General features: G+C 35.9%; 1 protein-coding gene across 10 annotated transcripts in view; it reads right to left on the bottom strand.

Moving 5' to 3' along the window:
• Positions 1 to 13,906, bottom strand: part of mia2 (MIA SH3 domain ER export factor 2) — a 32,669-nt gene extending 18,763 nt beyond the window's left edge. Inside the window, exons 1-11 of one of the 10 annotated variants that reach the window (XM_067455858.1) lie at positions 13,661 to 13,906; positions 13,359 to 13,492; positions 13,120 to 13,212; positions 11,695 to 12,727; positions 11,350 to 11,421; positions 7,732 to 8,040; positions 7,538 to 7,611; positions 4,596 to 4,727; positions 4,470 to 4,491; positions 3,754 to 3,842; positions 555 to 626 (exon numbers count right to left, since the gene is read on the bottom strand). In XM_067455858.1, coding sequence (XP_067311959.1) covers positions 555 to 626; positions 3,754 to 3,842; positions 4,470 to 4,491; positions 4,596 to 4,727; positions 7,538 to 7,611; positions 7,732 to 8,040; positions 11,350 to 11,421; positions 11,695 to 12,727; positions 13,120 to 13,212; positions 13,359 to 13,492; positions 13,661 to 13,781 — 2,151 coding nt within the window. In that variant the 5' untranslated portion in view covers positions 13,782 to 13,906. Of the gene's footprint in view, positions 1 to 554; positions 627 to 3,753; positions 3,843 to 4,469; positions 4,492 to 4,595; positions 4,728 to 5,505; positions 5,712 to 7,537; positions 7,612 to 7,731; positions 8,041 to 8,241; positions 12,728 to 13,119; positions 13,213 to 13,358; positions 13,493 to 13,660 lie in introns of those variants that run through there. The other 9 variants (XM_067455851.1, XM_067455854.1, XM_067455857.1 and 6 more) reach the window with 9 other exon arrangements.
• Between the last annotated feature and the right edge of the window lie 1,705 nt (positions 13,907 to 15,611).

The raw sequence follows: 15,611 nt of genomic DNA, 5'->3' as shown, positions 1-15,611 counted from the left end.
GAACAAAGTTGTTATTTTTGTTTGTTTTTACACACAAAGTATTCATTTCGCATCATAGAATTAAGGTTGAACCACTGGAGTCACATGGACTATTTTAAAAATGTCTTTCCTACCTCTCTGGACCAAGTGTTAATTATGCTGCTGTCTATAGAGGAGTCAGAAAGCTCTCGGATTTCATTAAAAATATCTTTATTTGCGTTCTGAAGATGAATGAAGAGCTTACGGGTTTGGAAAGACATAGGGCTGAGGAATTAATGACAGAATTTTTATTTTTGGTTGAATTAACCCTTTAAAATAGCATAATAGGAGCACTTTAAAGTTTAGTGGCTAGGAAACTGTGCGTTTTTACAAAGAGATTTGAGTTGCAACAATGTGTAATACTATCGGGCTATTTAAAATAAAATATAAACATTTTTTTAATTAAAAAAAAACAAAAAAAACCAGATTTAATTAGTTACAATGAGCACAATGAAAATCCAAAAGTAACATTTCCTAAAAGGCAAATATTGTTGACAAACCAATATTTGAAGGGGAAAAAAAGAAAATGTCTTTACCTCTAAACTTTCTTTTTCTGCAGCTTGAGCAGACACGCCATTGTTCTGCAGTGTGGACTCTAGTTTGTCAAACTGTTGAGACAGACAGACAGACAGCATTGTTTAGGTGTTCAGTCTTTTAGATACTACAGACCCCCAAATAATTCTGATCATTCTAATATAGTTTCTTGTACAAAACCCTAATGTATATTCTGAAAAACATTATAAATATGTTGATGTAATATTTAGTTAGGTCACTATTAAAGGGATATTTTTTACAATGAAAATTGTCATCATTTACTCACTCTCTTGTTGTTTCAAACCTGTACTTTTGTTGAACACAAATGAAGAATGTTGGTAACCAGACAGTTGACAGCACCCATTGTCTTTCATAGTAGGGAAAAAATACGATTGAAGTCAATGGCTACCATCAACTGTTTGATTACCAAAATTCTTAAAGGGGTCATATAATGCCATTTTTATACAAGTTAATATGATTCTTTAGTGTCTAAATGAAAACTTTGTAATATACTTTAATTAAAAATTAAAGTTAAATTGTAAGGAAACACTCATTTTACCTGGTCAAAAACAGCTCTGTTTTCACCAAGGCATTTCAGTGCATATGGCTTTAAATGATGAATGAACCCGCCCCTCTGCTCTGTGGGCGGCACGAGGAGTGTTACCCTTGACAACACTACAGGCGAATGGCAACGTGAGTCTCTGAGGAGATCTGTGCAACTGTGTCAATTTGAACCGGAGTCAGACCAAGATGACAGCTCCAACGAAATTCGACATTTAAAGGATAACTCCGGCAAATTTTTTAATTTATCTTGATCGTTATATCTGTGTGAGTACAGTCTATAGAAAAAAGCACCTTTGGGGGCATAAAGTAAAGGGTTATTTGTGACTCGTTAAAAGACACGATGCAATTAAAATGTCTGTTTAACATGAACAGGGCCCTTACATGACAACGAGATGCGTTTAGCCAGTTAGCCATTGTTTAAATTCCCCTGTTTTAGCGGGCTAGCTGTATCTTGCTGTACTGCTGATCCGAGGACCGCTGCTCATTCAGTTACTCGCGCACGCTCAGTATCAGCTGCTCGTGAGTTAATCGGTTCTCTCAGCAAAACATGTCTCAGTTCAGTGAACGGTTGGAGTTACAACATATAATTCAAGACATTAGTTTATTTCTATCCGGAGGGAATATCACTCATGTCAGAAAGTGAGCAACTAAAGTAACTTGTGTAATCAGCGCTGATTTGAGACGCAAACCGTTTAGAATGATTCAGTCCGATCTGGTAAACTGGTTTACCGCTTCACTAAAAAGAGCCGGTTAAAAAGAACGATTTGTTCGTGAACCGGACATCCCTAGAGTGATGATCCGATCGGGCTCACAAGTGAAGAAGAAATGGTTTGCGCTTGTGCCTTTCCAAATTGGGAAAATTGGCAGCGAACACTTGACTAACGTACACAGACACAACACAGCTGAGCCGTTTGAAGAAAAATGCCATTCCGTGGTTAAAGACGGGTTCAACCACTGTGAAGGTAATGTAAACTTTATTTATCCTTCCATTTGGGCACACACGGCTTAATGAAAGATGTGCAGTAATAAAATAATCGTGCTTTACACACAACGCTCTTCCCAACTGGACTGCCTTTTTTCCGGCTACCGCTGAGGTCCCAAGGGACTTCAGCGTGAGATACAGCTAGCCGTCTAACACACTGTTTAGATGAATTTAAACAATGGCTAAGTGGCTAAACTCATCTCGTTGTCATGTAAGGGACCTGTTCATGTTGGACAGACATTTTAATTGCATTTTGTGTCTGTTAAGAGGCACAAAGACACCCTTTACGTTATGCCCCCAAAGCTGCCGTTTTAGCTGAGGTGGGGCTCTGGGCATTAACTGTAATAGCGCCGTGTTGCAAGCACCAATCTGGTTCGTTTTTTTCTTCTTCTATAGACCGTACTCACAAAGATATACCGATCAAGATAAACTTAAAAATTCACCGGAGTTGTCCTTTAAGGCTAAACAGGACGTTTCTGAATGGTTGGTTAAGGTAATGTCACTTTGATCTGTCTTTATGTACTGGCAGGGTAACGTTAGCGGAAATGCTATGTGTTTACTGATGTATATTAGTTCATTGACAAATTGATGTTACAGCTAATGCCAATAAAAACATTTTTTTCTGTTAATGTCGGTTTGTCAGTGATGCTTAACATTATCTATGCAAAAACTGTTACAACACGATTTTTTTTTTACAGTAACAGACACCATTATAAACCATCTACATAACTAAGCTTACCACATCAATGTTAACTTTAAAACCAGCGTACACAGTTTGTAATAACTCAATAACCATAACGTGTTGTTCATTATAAACGTGGGATTATTATTGGTTTTCATTATAAACCCACTGTTATAAAGCAGTCAGGTGAGAAATGCTTCACGGTTCACGCAAACATAAAAGCATTGACGAAAACAAAACTCAGCCACTGCGTCTTCAGCGGTTCGGATTTAAGAACATCATAATGACTGCTTTGTTCATTATTACACCCAAGAACAGAACACCACAATCGCTTAGACGCCATTCTGCTCCAGCGTCTCTACTTATACAATGGCGGACTGTGACGACAGCTTGAGCTCGCTCAGGGGGCGGGTCTGAGGTAAAACGCTGCTTGTCAATCAACAATCGTGGGAGGGGTGTCCGACCGTGTGAAGTCACACGGTCGAACGGCTCGAATTGAGACAGGGGAAAACATATAAGGAGATTTCTTTTTAAAAACACTTGATGGATTTTTATCAATATAGGATGGTTGTGTACAGGAACTGCCAACACACATTTCCATACAATCAGCTTGTAAAAGTGCATGTACCATTATATGACCGCTTTAAAATATATTTTGTGTTCAACCGAAGATAGAAACTCATACATGTTTGGAACAACATGAGGGTGAGTAAATTATGACAACATTTTCATTTATAGGTGAACTATCCTTTTAAGTCATATTATTACTTTTTTTCTACTCATACTGTACTATTAAAGGTATTACTTATTAGATTTTTTTTTCTAAAGGTTTCCACAGACCCCTAGCATTCCCCTTAACCCCTGGGGGTCTCCGGACACCAGTTTAAAAACCTCTGGTTTAGACTGATTCATTAGAAGAGTGCATTTATGAAAGCATCTATGTGTATTAAGTGTATAATGTATAATTTCTCACCTTCTGTTTAACCTCACTGAATGTTTCCAGCACCTTGCACTTTTCATCAAGCAGTTCAGCCACTTTATGTGCCATTTGCATCTCTTTACCTGCAAAAAAGCCAACATCCAGGATCAATTGAAAGGCTGACAGTATGAGTTAAAAGGTTCGTTCACCCAAAACCATTTTTTCAAAACCATAAGATCATCTTCGGAACACAAATTAATCCATTTCTGATGAAATCCGAGAGCTCTCTGACTCCTCTATAGACAGCAACGTATTTAACACTTTCAAGGCCCAGAAAGGTAGGACCTTGTTAAAATCATCCGTGTTACTCCAGTGATTCAACTTAAATGTTATGAAGAAACGAGAATACTTTTTGTGCGCAAAAACAAACAAAAATGACAACTTTCAACATTTGTTTCAAGTCTGTGCCAACAAAGACTAGACGAAATTGTTGAATAAAGTCATTATTTTTTTGTTTTTAGTAACTTTCTGGACCTTAAAAGTCTTAATTAAACTGCTGTCTATGGAGGGGCCTCAGAGCTCTCAGATTCCATCAAAAATATCTTCATTTGTGTTCCGAAGATGAACAAAGGTCTTATGGTTTTAGAACAACACGAGGATCAGTAATTAATGATAATTTTCATTCTTGGGTGAACTAACCCTTTACACAGATAATAAGGACAAGATTAAAGCAGAGAGCTGATAAGCTAAAGAGATGGTAAAACACTCACTCGCATATAGTCGACTTTTCATCTGCAGAAAAAAACAGAAAAGGCTCATGATTACTTGGTGAAATGATGGCAATCATAAAGTGTGCACATTGTATTGTGATTCATGAGCAGAAATGCATGACTTACAGAATGAATAAACCTGCAGCTGAACAGAAGCAGTGTGCATAAACCTAACAATCCAGTGAAAACCACAGCTTCCCATGGAAGTCCATATAAGTCAGGGCCAGGCCGGATATCATCAGGAAGTGAAGAAACAACCTAAACCGAAGTTAAAAAGTTAAGTAAAATAAAAGTAAATATTAAATTGCACAAGATTTCACACTATCAGTCTCAAACCTCCTCTGTCTCACTCACTTACTCACTCACTCACAAAGTGAACCAGCTTTAAACAGGATGTCCTATAGATAACCTAAAACCACTTCCATATGAAGATAATTTTTTGTAGTTTCGCATTATCATTTCTTAAAATAATAATTTATAACACACATATTGACCCATTTGCAAAGAAAATATTTGAACACTTTTTACTTTTATTATACCACCTGACATTAAATCAAAACGGTTACCTTAAAATAAAAATGATATGACCAACTCTAACAACCTACCACGTTTAAACTAAAATATTTCACATTTTTATCATCTCAGACATGAAAAATCAGACATGACATCTCATTTGTCATTTACCAGCAGTAACTGACCAAAACCAAAGCCACAAGATGAAAAAGAACGATAAACAGTACACAATTTAACCCGGTATAAACTGTAATATGACGTTAAGATATAATCTATAATCTATAATCTATACTAAAATGAGAAACGAACCAGATGCTTCGATGCTAACCAGCTAACTTATATACCTGAATATAAAGCTGTTACACATTTAAAAGCAAATATACATCTAGTAAACACTGCACTCGAGTAAATTATGTGTACTATAATAGATGACTTAAAATAAAAAATATATGGCACCTGCTGACAGCTGCCACACATACACACTAACGCTGTTTCATCATTCACACACTGACACACAACGTACATCTTTGATTTTCTCCACCGCGAGTGTGTAGTAAATCGTCGCTGCTCCTTTAATGTCAGTCGCTTCTGTGACGACCGACTCGGCCTTAAATTCGTCTGCCATGATTATATTCAAACTAAGTTATTCTGTATTCTATAATCTGTTAATTTATCTGTTGTTATGCCATGGTGCCGCCGGATGCTGCTCTACTCTGACTGCTAGTAGTAGTGCGCATAGAGGAAGAGCACACTCTTCCTTTTAGGAGGGGGCATTCTTAACGCATAAATGTTTGTTTCACTAAAATTTAAATAGGACACCAGAGGTATTTATTTTATTGTTTTTAATATATAAATATGTGTTTTGTTTAAATAAACAGTATTTTGTTATTTTCTCAGGCAAAATTTAATTCCACAAAAAACTATCACCCCTATAAGGGTTATGGTTTCTTCCACACGTCACCAATTGCTGAATGCCACAACGTCCCGTTCAAGTTTTAAAGTGACCGACACTGAGGAATTAGTCAATAAACATTTGCGAAAAATATTTGTCATGGGCTGGTTATGAAACGTCAATCGTTTCAAATGTGGGTAAGTATGTTTCACCAGTGGGTGGGTGTGTCGGTTAAATATACTGTAGGCCTACCTAACAAACAAAGTCACTAAACCACAGACCGGTTGAGCAGCTCAAAATTCCCTTTTGTGTCTGCATTAATTTCTTCTGCCATGGTTTTATGGGTTATTTAATTATATAAAAGTAATAAGTACTAAATATCATTAATTTGTCTTGAGTGCAAAATATGACACTGTTTGGCAACATGTCAAGACAGAAAATAGACTGTAGACGTTGGGAGTTTCCACGAGGAAAAAAATATGGCATAAACGCTTATATTTTGAACAAATAGTGGCTTCAGATTATTGCTTAATATTATATGGGATAACCAGGAGATCTAGTATGTGCTGTACTTAACTAAACTTAGGCTATAAACACTATGACTATTTAAGGTGATTCTGTATTATGATACAAACAATGATAGCCTAATTCAAAACTTTATAATTGAAATTACATTTATGATTTTAATTAGATATAGTTGAAAAGGGACTGGCCAACATTATAAAAGTCATATACAGACATTTAAGGTGTTAAATGTTTTTTAAACACTTAAAAACACTAGCTGGCTATATCTTTAAAGGGTTAGTTCACCCAAAAAGGAAATGTATGTTATTAATGACTACCCCATTCCACACCTGTAAGACCTCTGTTCATCTTCAGACACAGTTTAAGATATTTTATATTTAGTCCGAGGGCGTATGCAAGTGTATGCACACTATACTGTTCGTGTTCAGAATGGGAATAAAAACATCATCAAAGTAGTCCATATGTGACATCAGTTAGTTAATTAGAATCAAATTAGAAAGTGTATTGATTCATGATTCGGATCGTGTGTCAAACTGCTGAAATCACGTGACATGGCAATCTGAATCACGAATCAATACGATGATTCATAACCGATTTAATCTTTTTGATGATTGAAAACAAACGCAGAAGAGAAGACTGCTGAATAAAGTCGTAGTTTTTGTTATTTTTGGACCAAAATGTATTTTCGATGCTTCAAGAGATTCTAATCAACCAACTGATGTCACATATGAACTACTTTGATGATGTTTTTATTACCTTTCTGGACACAAACAGTATAGTGTGCATACACTTGCATATGCTCTCGGACTAAATATAAAATATCTTAAACTATGTTTGAAGATGAACTTCAAGAGATTTTTGACATCAATCTCATTGAGATTTTGACAATTTTTTTTGACAATCTTCAATTTCATTGAGATTTTCAAGAGTCTTACGGGGGTGGAACGACATTAGCGAGAGGAGTTAATGACATCAATTTCATTTTTGGGTGAACTAACCCTTTAACATTAGGCACATTTTTATCTCACAACAAAATTACAGGATTTGTTCCTTTAATGTGTAAAATTATTTTATTTTATTTTTTTAAACAATTACCAGCAGGATACTTTACCTACACGTATTTCACATGAAGGCCTACCTTGTCCACTATAGATGCTATTTCTTTAATTGTGTCTTCAACAAACACTGCCATTTGATAAAATTGCCCTTCACCTGCCAAAAAAACATAAGTGTTTACAATTTAATATGGTGAAATTAATTTATGAGTAAATTATGGCAGACAGTTATGGCAAAATTACTTGTTTTCATTTTAGGATGTAAAAAGGGGGTTACCGTTCTGTGGTTCAACATGCACCTCAGAGATTAGACCATGGTTTTGGGAAGTAGTTTTCTTGATTTCAGAAGATAACCAATCCTCATGCTTTCTTATTTTCTGCTCATCAGTCTGAACACCCTCCACATTAGCTTTATTTGCTAAATGGTACTTCTCCTCAGTGTCTGGCTCATTTTGAGGATCGTTCAAGTCATTTTTATCAGATCTGCCTTCTGTAACTTGATTATTTTTAAGCTCTGTTGAAGAGATTAGTGTATTCTTATTCACATCAAGACATGCTTCATTAACACAGCCATCTTCGCTGATCCCTGTGATGAAAAAGAGGGAACATTATAGAAAATGACACCTTTTACATTACCATAACTCAAGTAAGATCACAAAACCTAGATTTCCCATCAATCACATTTGGGCAAAAGTTTTGCCCCATGCAATATTCACCAAATTTATGAAATCTTTTATCTGCCATTCTCTTAAGAAGAAATATTTTTAAAATGATCAATCATCAGTACCTGGACTTTCTACACTGACTTCTTTTATCACTGGGGAATATTTCTCTCTTAGAGTAGATAAGAGAGTAAACAGTGCTTGTAGTGCTGGATATTCTTTAATATTATTCTTGTCAGGAAAACTGGTGTCTTGTTGAATACGTCCTAATTCTGTGTTGGTCTTCATGTGGTATTCCAACAGCTGTTCAAAGTCATGGAGTTCTTCGAGATCTTTATTATCTTGAACTGCATCATTGTTTCCTATTTTGGAATCCAGCCAAGATAAATTGTGGTCTCCAAATAAATCTAAAAGATCTTGAATATTCTGTTTGCTCAGATGAGGATACAAGTTGAAATATTCTTTAGAAGATTCTGTAGATTGATTGAAAGTCTTTTTTTCTTGAATTTCAGATTTTCCAGGCCGTTCTTCATCACCCTGTTCCTCTTGATCTTCTGACTTCACCACCTTGTCACTATCACTTTGATCCCAGGTGGCACTTGTGTCACTTTCCTCCATTTTCGTGACACTGTCTGACTCGGTTTGATCCTCAATATTTGCAGTGTCAGTCTCCTCTTTGTGTTCATCACTTTGATCAACCATATTATTAATATTGCCATCATGAACTGGGTCATTCTCCAAGAAATCATCTGTTAATTTTGTTTCTTTGGAAGTGATATAGTCATCTGGCTCTTCAGTACTAACAGCGGTACAAATTTGATCAGTGTCTGTATTTTCTGGTAAACTGAGATCATGACCACCATCTTTTGAATTAGAAGATCCATCCAAAGTGTTTAGTGATGGGCTTTTTGTATGGGTTTCCTCTATCATAATCTCATTTGTCTCAGTATAATTCTGTGTAGGTTCAGAAATGCTACCTAAATGCTCTCTATTCACTTCAACCTCATCTGCACATTTACTCTCTGAATCAGTATCCTTAACGATACTTATACCTGACTTTATCTCCAGTAACACATCATGCGAGTCGCTGGTATTATCCATCTCATCCTCTGTGGCGTTTAGGGATGGATTTGACTCAAGGTCTGTATGTAGATTTTCTTCACTGATAACAGCTAATTCATCTGTTCTAAGAGTGATAATATGAGAAGTTCCTTCATCAAGAGGACTAATGTTTGTGTCCAATGTATGTTTATTGCTCATTTCCGTTGCTAGAGCTTCTGCATCTGATAAGTTTTCTTCATTAAATGTGTAGTCTTTTGATAATGCTTCATAATTTCTGTCCATAACTAACTCGTCATTTCTGTCCATAACCAACTCGTCGTTTTTGTCCATAACTAACTTGTCGTTTTTGTCCATAACTAACTCATCATTTTTGTCCATAACTAACTTGTCGTTTTTGTCCATAACTAACTCATCATTTTTGTCCATAACTAACTTGTCGTTTTTGTCCATAACTAACTCGTCGTTTTTGTCCATAACTAATTCGTCATTTCTGTCCATAACTAACTCACCATTTTTGTCCATAACTGACTCATCATTTCTGTCCATAACTAACTCGTCATTTTTGTCCATAACTAACTCGTCGTTTTTGTCCATAACTAACTTGTCGTTTTTGTCCGTAACTAACTCGTCGTTTTTGTCCATAACTAACTTGTCATTTCTGTCCATAACTAACTCGTCATTTTTGTCCATAACTAACTCGCCATTGTTGTCCATAACTAATTCGTCATTTCTGTCCATAACTAACTCACCATTTTTGTCCATAACTAACACATCATTTTTGTCCATAACTGACTCGTCATTTCTGTCCATAACTAACTCATCATTTTTGTCCATAACTAACTCGCCATTTTTGTCTATAACTAACTTGTAATTTCTGTCCATAATTAACTCGTCATTTCTGTCCATAACTAACTTGTCATTTTTGTCCATAACTAACTCATCATTTCTGTCCATAATTAACTTTTCATTTCTGTCCGTAACTAAATTGTCATTTTTGTCCGTAACTAAATTGTCATTTCTGTTCTGAACTGACTCATCATTTCTGTCCATAACCAACTCATCATTTTTGTCCGTAACTAAATTGTCATTTTTGTCCATAACTAATTTGTAATTTCTGTCCATAACTAACTTTTCATTTCTGTCTATAACTAACTTGTCATTTTTGTCCATAACTAACTTTTCATTTCTGTCCATAACTAACTTGTCATTTTTATTCATAATTAACTCGTAATTTTTGTCCATAACTAACTCGTCATTTCTGTCCATAACTAATTCGTCATTTCTGTCCATAACTAACTTGTCATTTCTGTCCATAACTAACTTGTCATTTTTATTCATAATTAACTCGTAATTTTTGTCCATAACTAACTCGTCATTTTTGTCCATAACTAACTCGTCATTTCTGTCCATAACTAATTCGTCATTTCTGTCCATAACCAACTCGTCATTTCTGTCCATAACTAACTCATCATTTTTGTCCCTAACTAAATTGTCGTTTTTGTCCGTAACTAAATTGTAATTTTTTTCCATAACTAACTCATCATTTCTGTCCATAACTAACCCTCCATCTTCTTGTTCTTTCAATGCACATTGGTTATCTTCAGCTAACTTTTTTTCTTTAATATATTCTAATAATGCATCCACAGTCAGTTCCGGATTCACATCTGCATTTACACTTTGACTAACTGTGGCGGTCTGAATATGAGAGTCAGTGTACAAGTCTGAAACATTTGATTCTTGTGTTTTTTGATAATGTAACTTATCTGTCTCTGGCAATTCAGATGTATCAGCACCAGTTACAGTTTTATCATAATCGCTTTCTTGCTGTTCGATAGTGTCTAAATGGCCTTGATCAGGCAGCCTTTGTGTCAGCTTGTCCTCTGAAATGTCATCAGGTGAATTAGTTAAGTTGATTTTGCTCTGAAGAACTTCATCAATCAAATGATTTGCGGACTTAATATCACCATCATTTTGGATGTTAGATTCTTGAGAAAAGCCATCTATTTCTGTAATGTCATCAGATGCAACAATGTCTTTTAAAGACATTGTTTTGTCAGATAGTGCTTGCGTTTTACTAATTAAATCAGCATCTTTTGGGATTGATTCTTGCTCATCAACATCAGACATTTCTTTCTTTTTTAACTTTTGTTGCTCAAGAAAGTCCTCCTTACCTGAATCTACCTCCTTTGCTGACTTTTCCTCATCACTTTGCATCTCTCTCATATCTTGCTCCACCTCTCCCTCTAAAACATCAGCATTGTTTGCAGTTTTAACTTCTTCATACAAGTCATCTGCAGACTTGTTTTCAATGATTTGTGAATCTGTGCTGTCTTCTGTCATATCAGATTCTTCAGTGCTATCAAATGCAATGCTATCTTTTTCTTTAACAGAGAGCAACTGAGTTTCACCAAGTGCATCATTGTCTATTGGGTTTGAGTCCTGCTCAACAATATCAGTCAACATTTCTTCTTCTTGATCCTCGCTATTATTTTGTTCCTCATCAAAGTCTTCCTTACCTGGATCTTCTTCCTTTGCTGTCTTTTCCTCATCTCTCTTTACTACCGTGTCTGCCTGAAATGGAAGTTTAAACACTGATGGCAGGCCGCTGACTGAAAATAGGGACTGTGAGCTTGATTCTGACTCTTTGGTTTCAATGTTCTCAGTGTTTGTAGCAAATCCAGGGCTTTTTTCCTCAGACAAACCATCTTTGCCTCCATCATCCTCATCTTGTTTAGTTTCCTCTTCTTTGTAAAGGTTTGTAATTCTATTGTAAATGTTGCCGTACCACCCCGTCTGTTCTTCTACTTTTTCATTGTCTGATCTCATGTTCTTCATGAGACCATCCTCATTCTTCACACTGTCAGCTGGGTTGTTTTCATCTCTCTGTATTTTGTCATCCACTTCAGTGTTCTCACTGGGGTTAAGAATACTTTGGTCCCCCATGTGTGTGTTTTCATCCTCCATCTCAGCTTCAGGTTTAGTTGCAGCTGAAATATCATCTTCACTAAAGCTCAAGACATCTCTACCCATACTTATCCAGGAGTCAGACTGCTGAGATGAGGTGTCTTTATCAGTTGTTGGGTTCTCAATATTGTCCTCAGTATCCGTCTTTAGATCCTCGTTTCCAAATCCAAAAGCACTGGTCAGTTCACCCCTGATCCAACCAAATGTTCCAGAGTTTGTCTTTTCCTCCAAGTTGTTCTCCTCAATATCCATCACTATTTTTCTGCTTTTGAAGGATTCTTCACTGCTTTCATCCTGTGGTTCATCATTGCTTTGTTCATTCCTGCCAAACCATCCACTAACAGCAGAGCCTATCCATGAAGACCCACCTTTTTCTGTTGTCTTGGGGCTGTTTTGATCAGAAACATCTTGAACAGAAATCTTGCTGGGTTCACTCTCTTCTCTATCAGCAGGCTTATCATGGACTTCATTGATATCGGTTTCTTGGGTTTCTTTTGTTTCTAGTGTCAAATCTTCCAGATCATCAAATTCAGTGCTGCGTTCAATGACTAGACCATTTTCATCGAAGCAGATGAAGTCATAATCCTGTGGAGAGAATTTATGATTTATGTTTATGTTCTTGGTAGAGTGTTTTTTAAAAAAACACAAAAAAAACAAACAAACAAATCAGCATACATAGAATAATTCATCAATCAGATAATTCAGAAGGGGCAGGGTTTATTCAGAAGTTATGGCATTTTGAAAGTTATTTTATTATTATCAAAATAAAAGTAATATGCATGGAGGAATCATTCAATATGCATTTAGAAAACAGTGATTTTCCATTTCATGATGTCATTAATCGTTTTTGTTGTAACTTATATATTGTATATTTGATTATATTAAATTATATTTTCAGCCTAAAACCAGTTAATGTATATCACATGAAGCATATTTTTTAGGTTATTTATAAAACTTTTTTTTAAAATATACATTACCTGGGTAGGCACTTGTATTTCCTTTTTCTCATCAATAAACAGTTGGTCAACTTTGATGGCATCTTTTGGGAACAGTCCGGACAGCTTTTCTATCTGCAAAATGTAAAAATATTATGAATATAAGGATTTTATTCATCAGCAAACTTAAGAACATTAAAGCCATGTATGCTTTAATCAATTAATTAATTAATTAATTAATTGAATGAATCAAGAACAGAACTAGAAAAATATAGACTCACACTTCCTGCCCAGAGATCATTCCTTTTTCCAGTGAGTTTGTAGTAAACAGTGATCATTTCTCCCTTTTTGAAGTTTAGAAAGCGGCAGTCTTTAGCACTATGGTCTCTCTGTGCCTGCACACGACTTATCATGCCTGAAGTAATAAGGAACAGACAAAAACTCAAAGATAAGAAAGTATGGCAATAACATGCATAACTAAAAACTTTTGGACAAAGCAATATAATTGTAAGATGAACAGGTAAAACACATTTCATTCTTATCTTTCCTTGTTACAGTATCTGAATATAAATGATGAACTTACTTTCACATTCGGGGTCTCCACATAATTTGTAATCTGAAATCAAACCCAAACCGTGGTGTAAAAAGCCAAAGACAATATGAAACAAAATAAATGAACGTAGAGCTGCCATGTTTGGATTCATCCAGCAATTCCCTTCATCTCAGTAGATCACGTACATTTACAAATCCAATAGTCAGAGGAAAAGCCAAGCTAAATCCCAGCTAAATGTCATTCCCTCTGTCTTGTCAGAGAATGAGCTAATCTATGTCGATCACATTCTGACAAGCAGAGATTGGATTAGCCTATAGGTTACTGCCAGTAAATCATTAACACCACCACACGCCACATCACAAACTCGCATTGGACCAAAGCCACATTCAAACTGATAATGTTTCACAATGTTGGACAACATGAAGCAGTAATATTTTTTTTTACTTTGTTTGATTTACTTGAGATATTATAGTGAGTAAATGCCTGTTCACACCAAGGACGCTAAATATAAAGATAAAGTCTTTGTCCCAAATGTAAAAAGAATAGCTTTTTCCAACTGATGAATGATAAATGAACAGTAAATATTACTAACCTCATTAAAGTATCAGTTCAGTTAAGATAACTGTGTGACTAAAAATGTGGTTGTCTACTCTAGGATGATTAAAGAAATTATGACTGCAGAATATAATCAGCAAAAAGGTTAGCCTACATGCTTTTTATTAATAACCCATACCGGAAAGTGATTAAAAGATCAGGATGTTTTCATTACATTTTTGTATATACTAGATGAGAGTGCTCTTTCCAATTCAATAATAACATTCATGCTCATATATTCATATATAGCCAGGGCTTGACATTAACGCTTGTCCCGGTAAAGTGGATTTTTTTAAGGGGCAAGTGAAAGAGAATTTTACTTGCCCGACCGGACAAGTATCCTGATTAAAACATTAATGACAAAATAACTAGGGAATCATTAAAATGCACAAATGATTCTGCATTCATTTAATTAAAGTGGTGATTGATAGTGGATAAAAGTTTAGTTTCATGTTTAAACATTCTTTCCAACGTTATACACTCACCTAAAGGATTATTAGGAACACCATACTAATACTGTGTTTGACCCCCTTTCGCCTTCAGAACTGCCTTAATTCTACATGACATTGATTCAACAAGGTGCTGAAAGCATTCTTTAGAAATGTTGCAGTTGATGGAGATTTGTGGGATGCACACCCAGGCCTAAAGTGTGCCAAGAAAACATCCCCCACACCATCACACCACCACCATCCTGCACAGTTGTAACGAGAGATGATGGACCCATGTTCTCATTCTGTTTACGCCAAATTCTGACTCTACCATCTGATTGTCTCAACAGAAATCGAGACTCATCAGACCAAGCAACATTTTTCCAGTCTTCAACTGTCCAATTTTGGTGAGCTTGTGCAAATTGTAGCCTCTTTTTCCTACTTGTAGTGGAGATGAGTGGTACCCAGTGGAGTCTTCTGCTGTTGTAGCCCATCCGCCTCAAGGTTGTGCATGTTATGGCTTCACAAACTTTGCTGCATACCTCGGATATAACGAGTGGTTATTTCAGATGCTCTTCTATCAGCTTGAATCAGTCGGCCCATTCATTTTTGCCCACAGGACTGCACAGGTCTGGTTGTGTAAATCCCAGTAACTGAGCAGATTGTGAAATACTCAGACCAGCCCGTCTAGCACCTGCAACCATGCCACGCTCAGATTTGCTTAAATCACCTTTCTTTCCCATTCTGACATTCAGTTTGGAGTTCAGGAGATTGTCTTGACCAGGACCACACCCTTAAATACATTGAAGCAACTGCCATGTTATTGGTTGATTAGATAATTGCATTAATGAGAAATTGAACAGGTGTTCCTAATAATCCTTTAGGTGAGTCTATATATGATTCTTAATGGCGTCATGTTTTTTTTTCTTCCTTTTTTAATGCACAAAATGCAGGACTGC

Source organism: Pseudorasbora parva, chromosome 10 (genome assembly GCF_024679245.1).
Source record: "Pseudorasbora parva isolate DD20220531a chromosome 10, ASM2467924v1, whole genome shotgun sequence".
Classification (NCBI taxonomy): Eukaryota; Metazoa; Chordata; class Actinopteri; order Cypriniformes; family Gobionidae; genus Pseudorasbora; species Pseudorasbora parva.
This window is presented reverse-complemented; position numbering and strand designations above follow the sequence as displayed.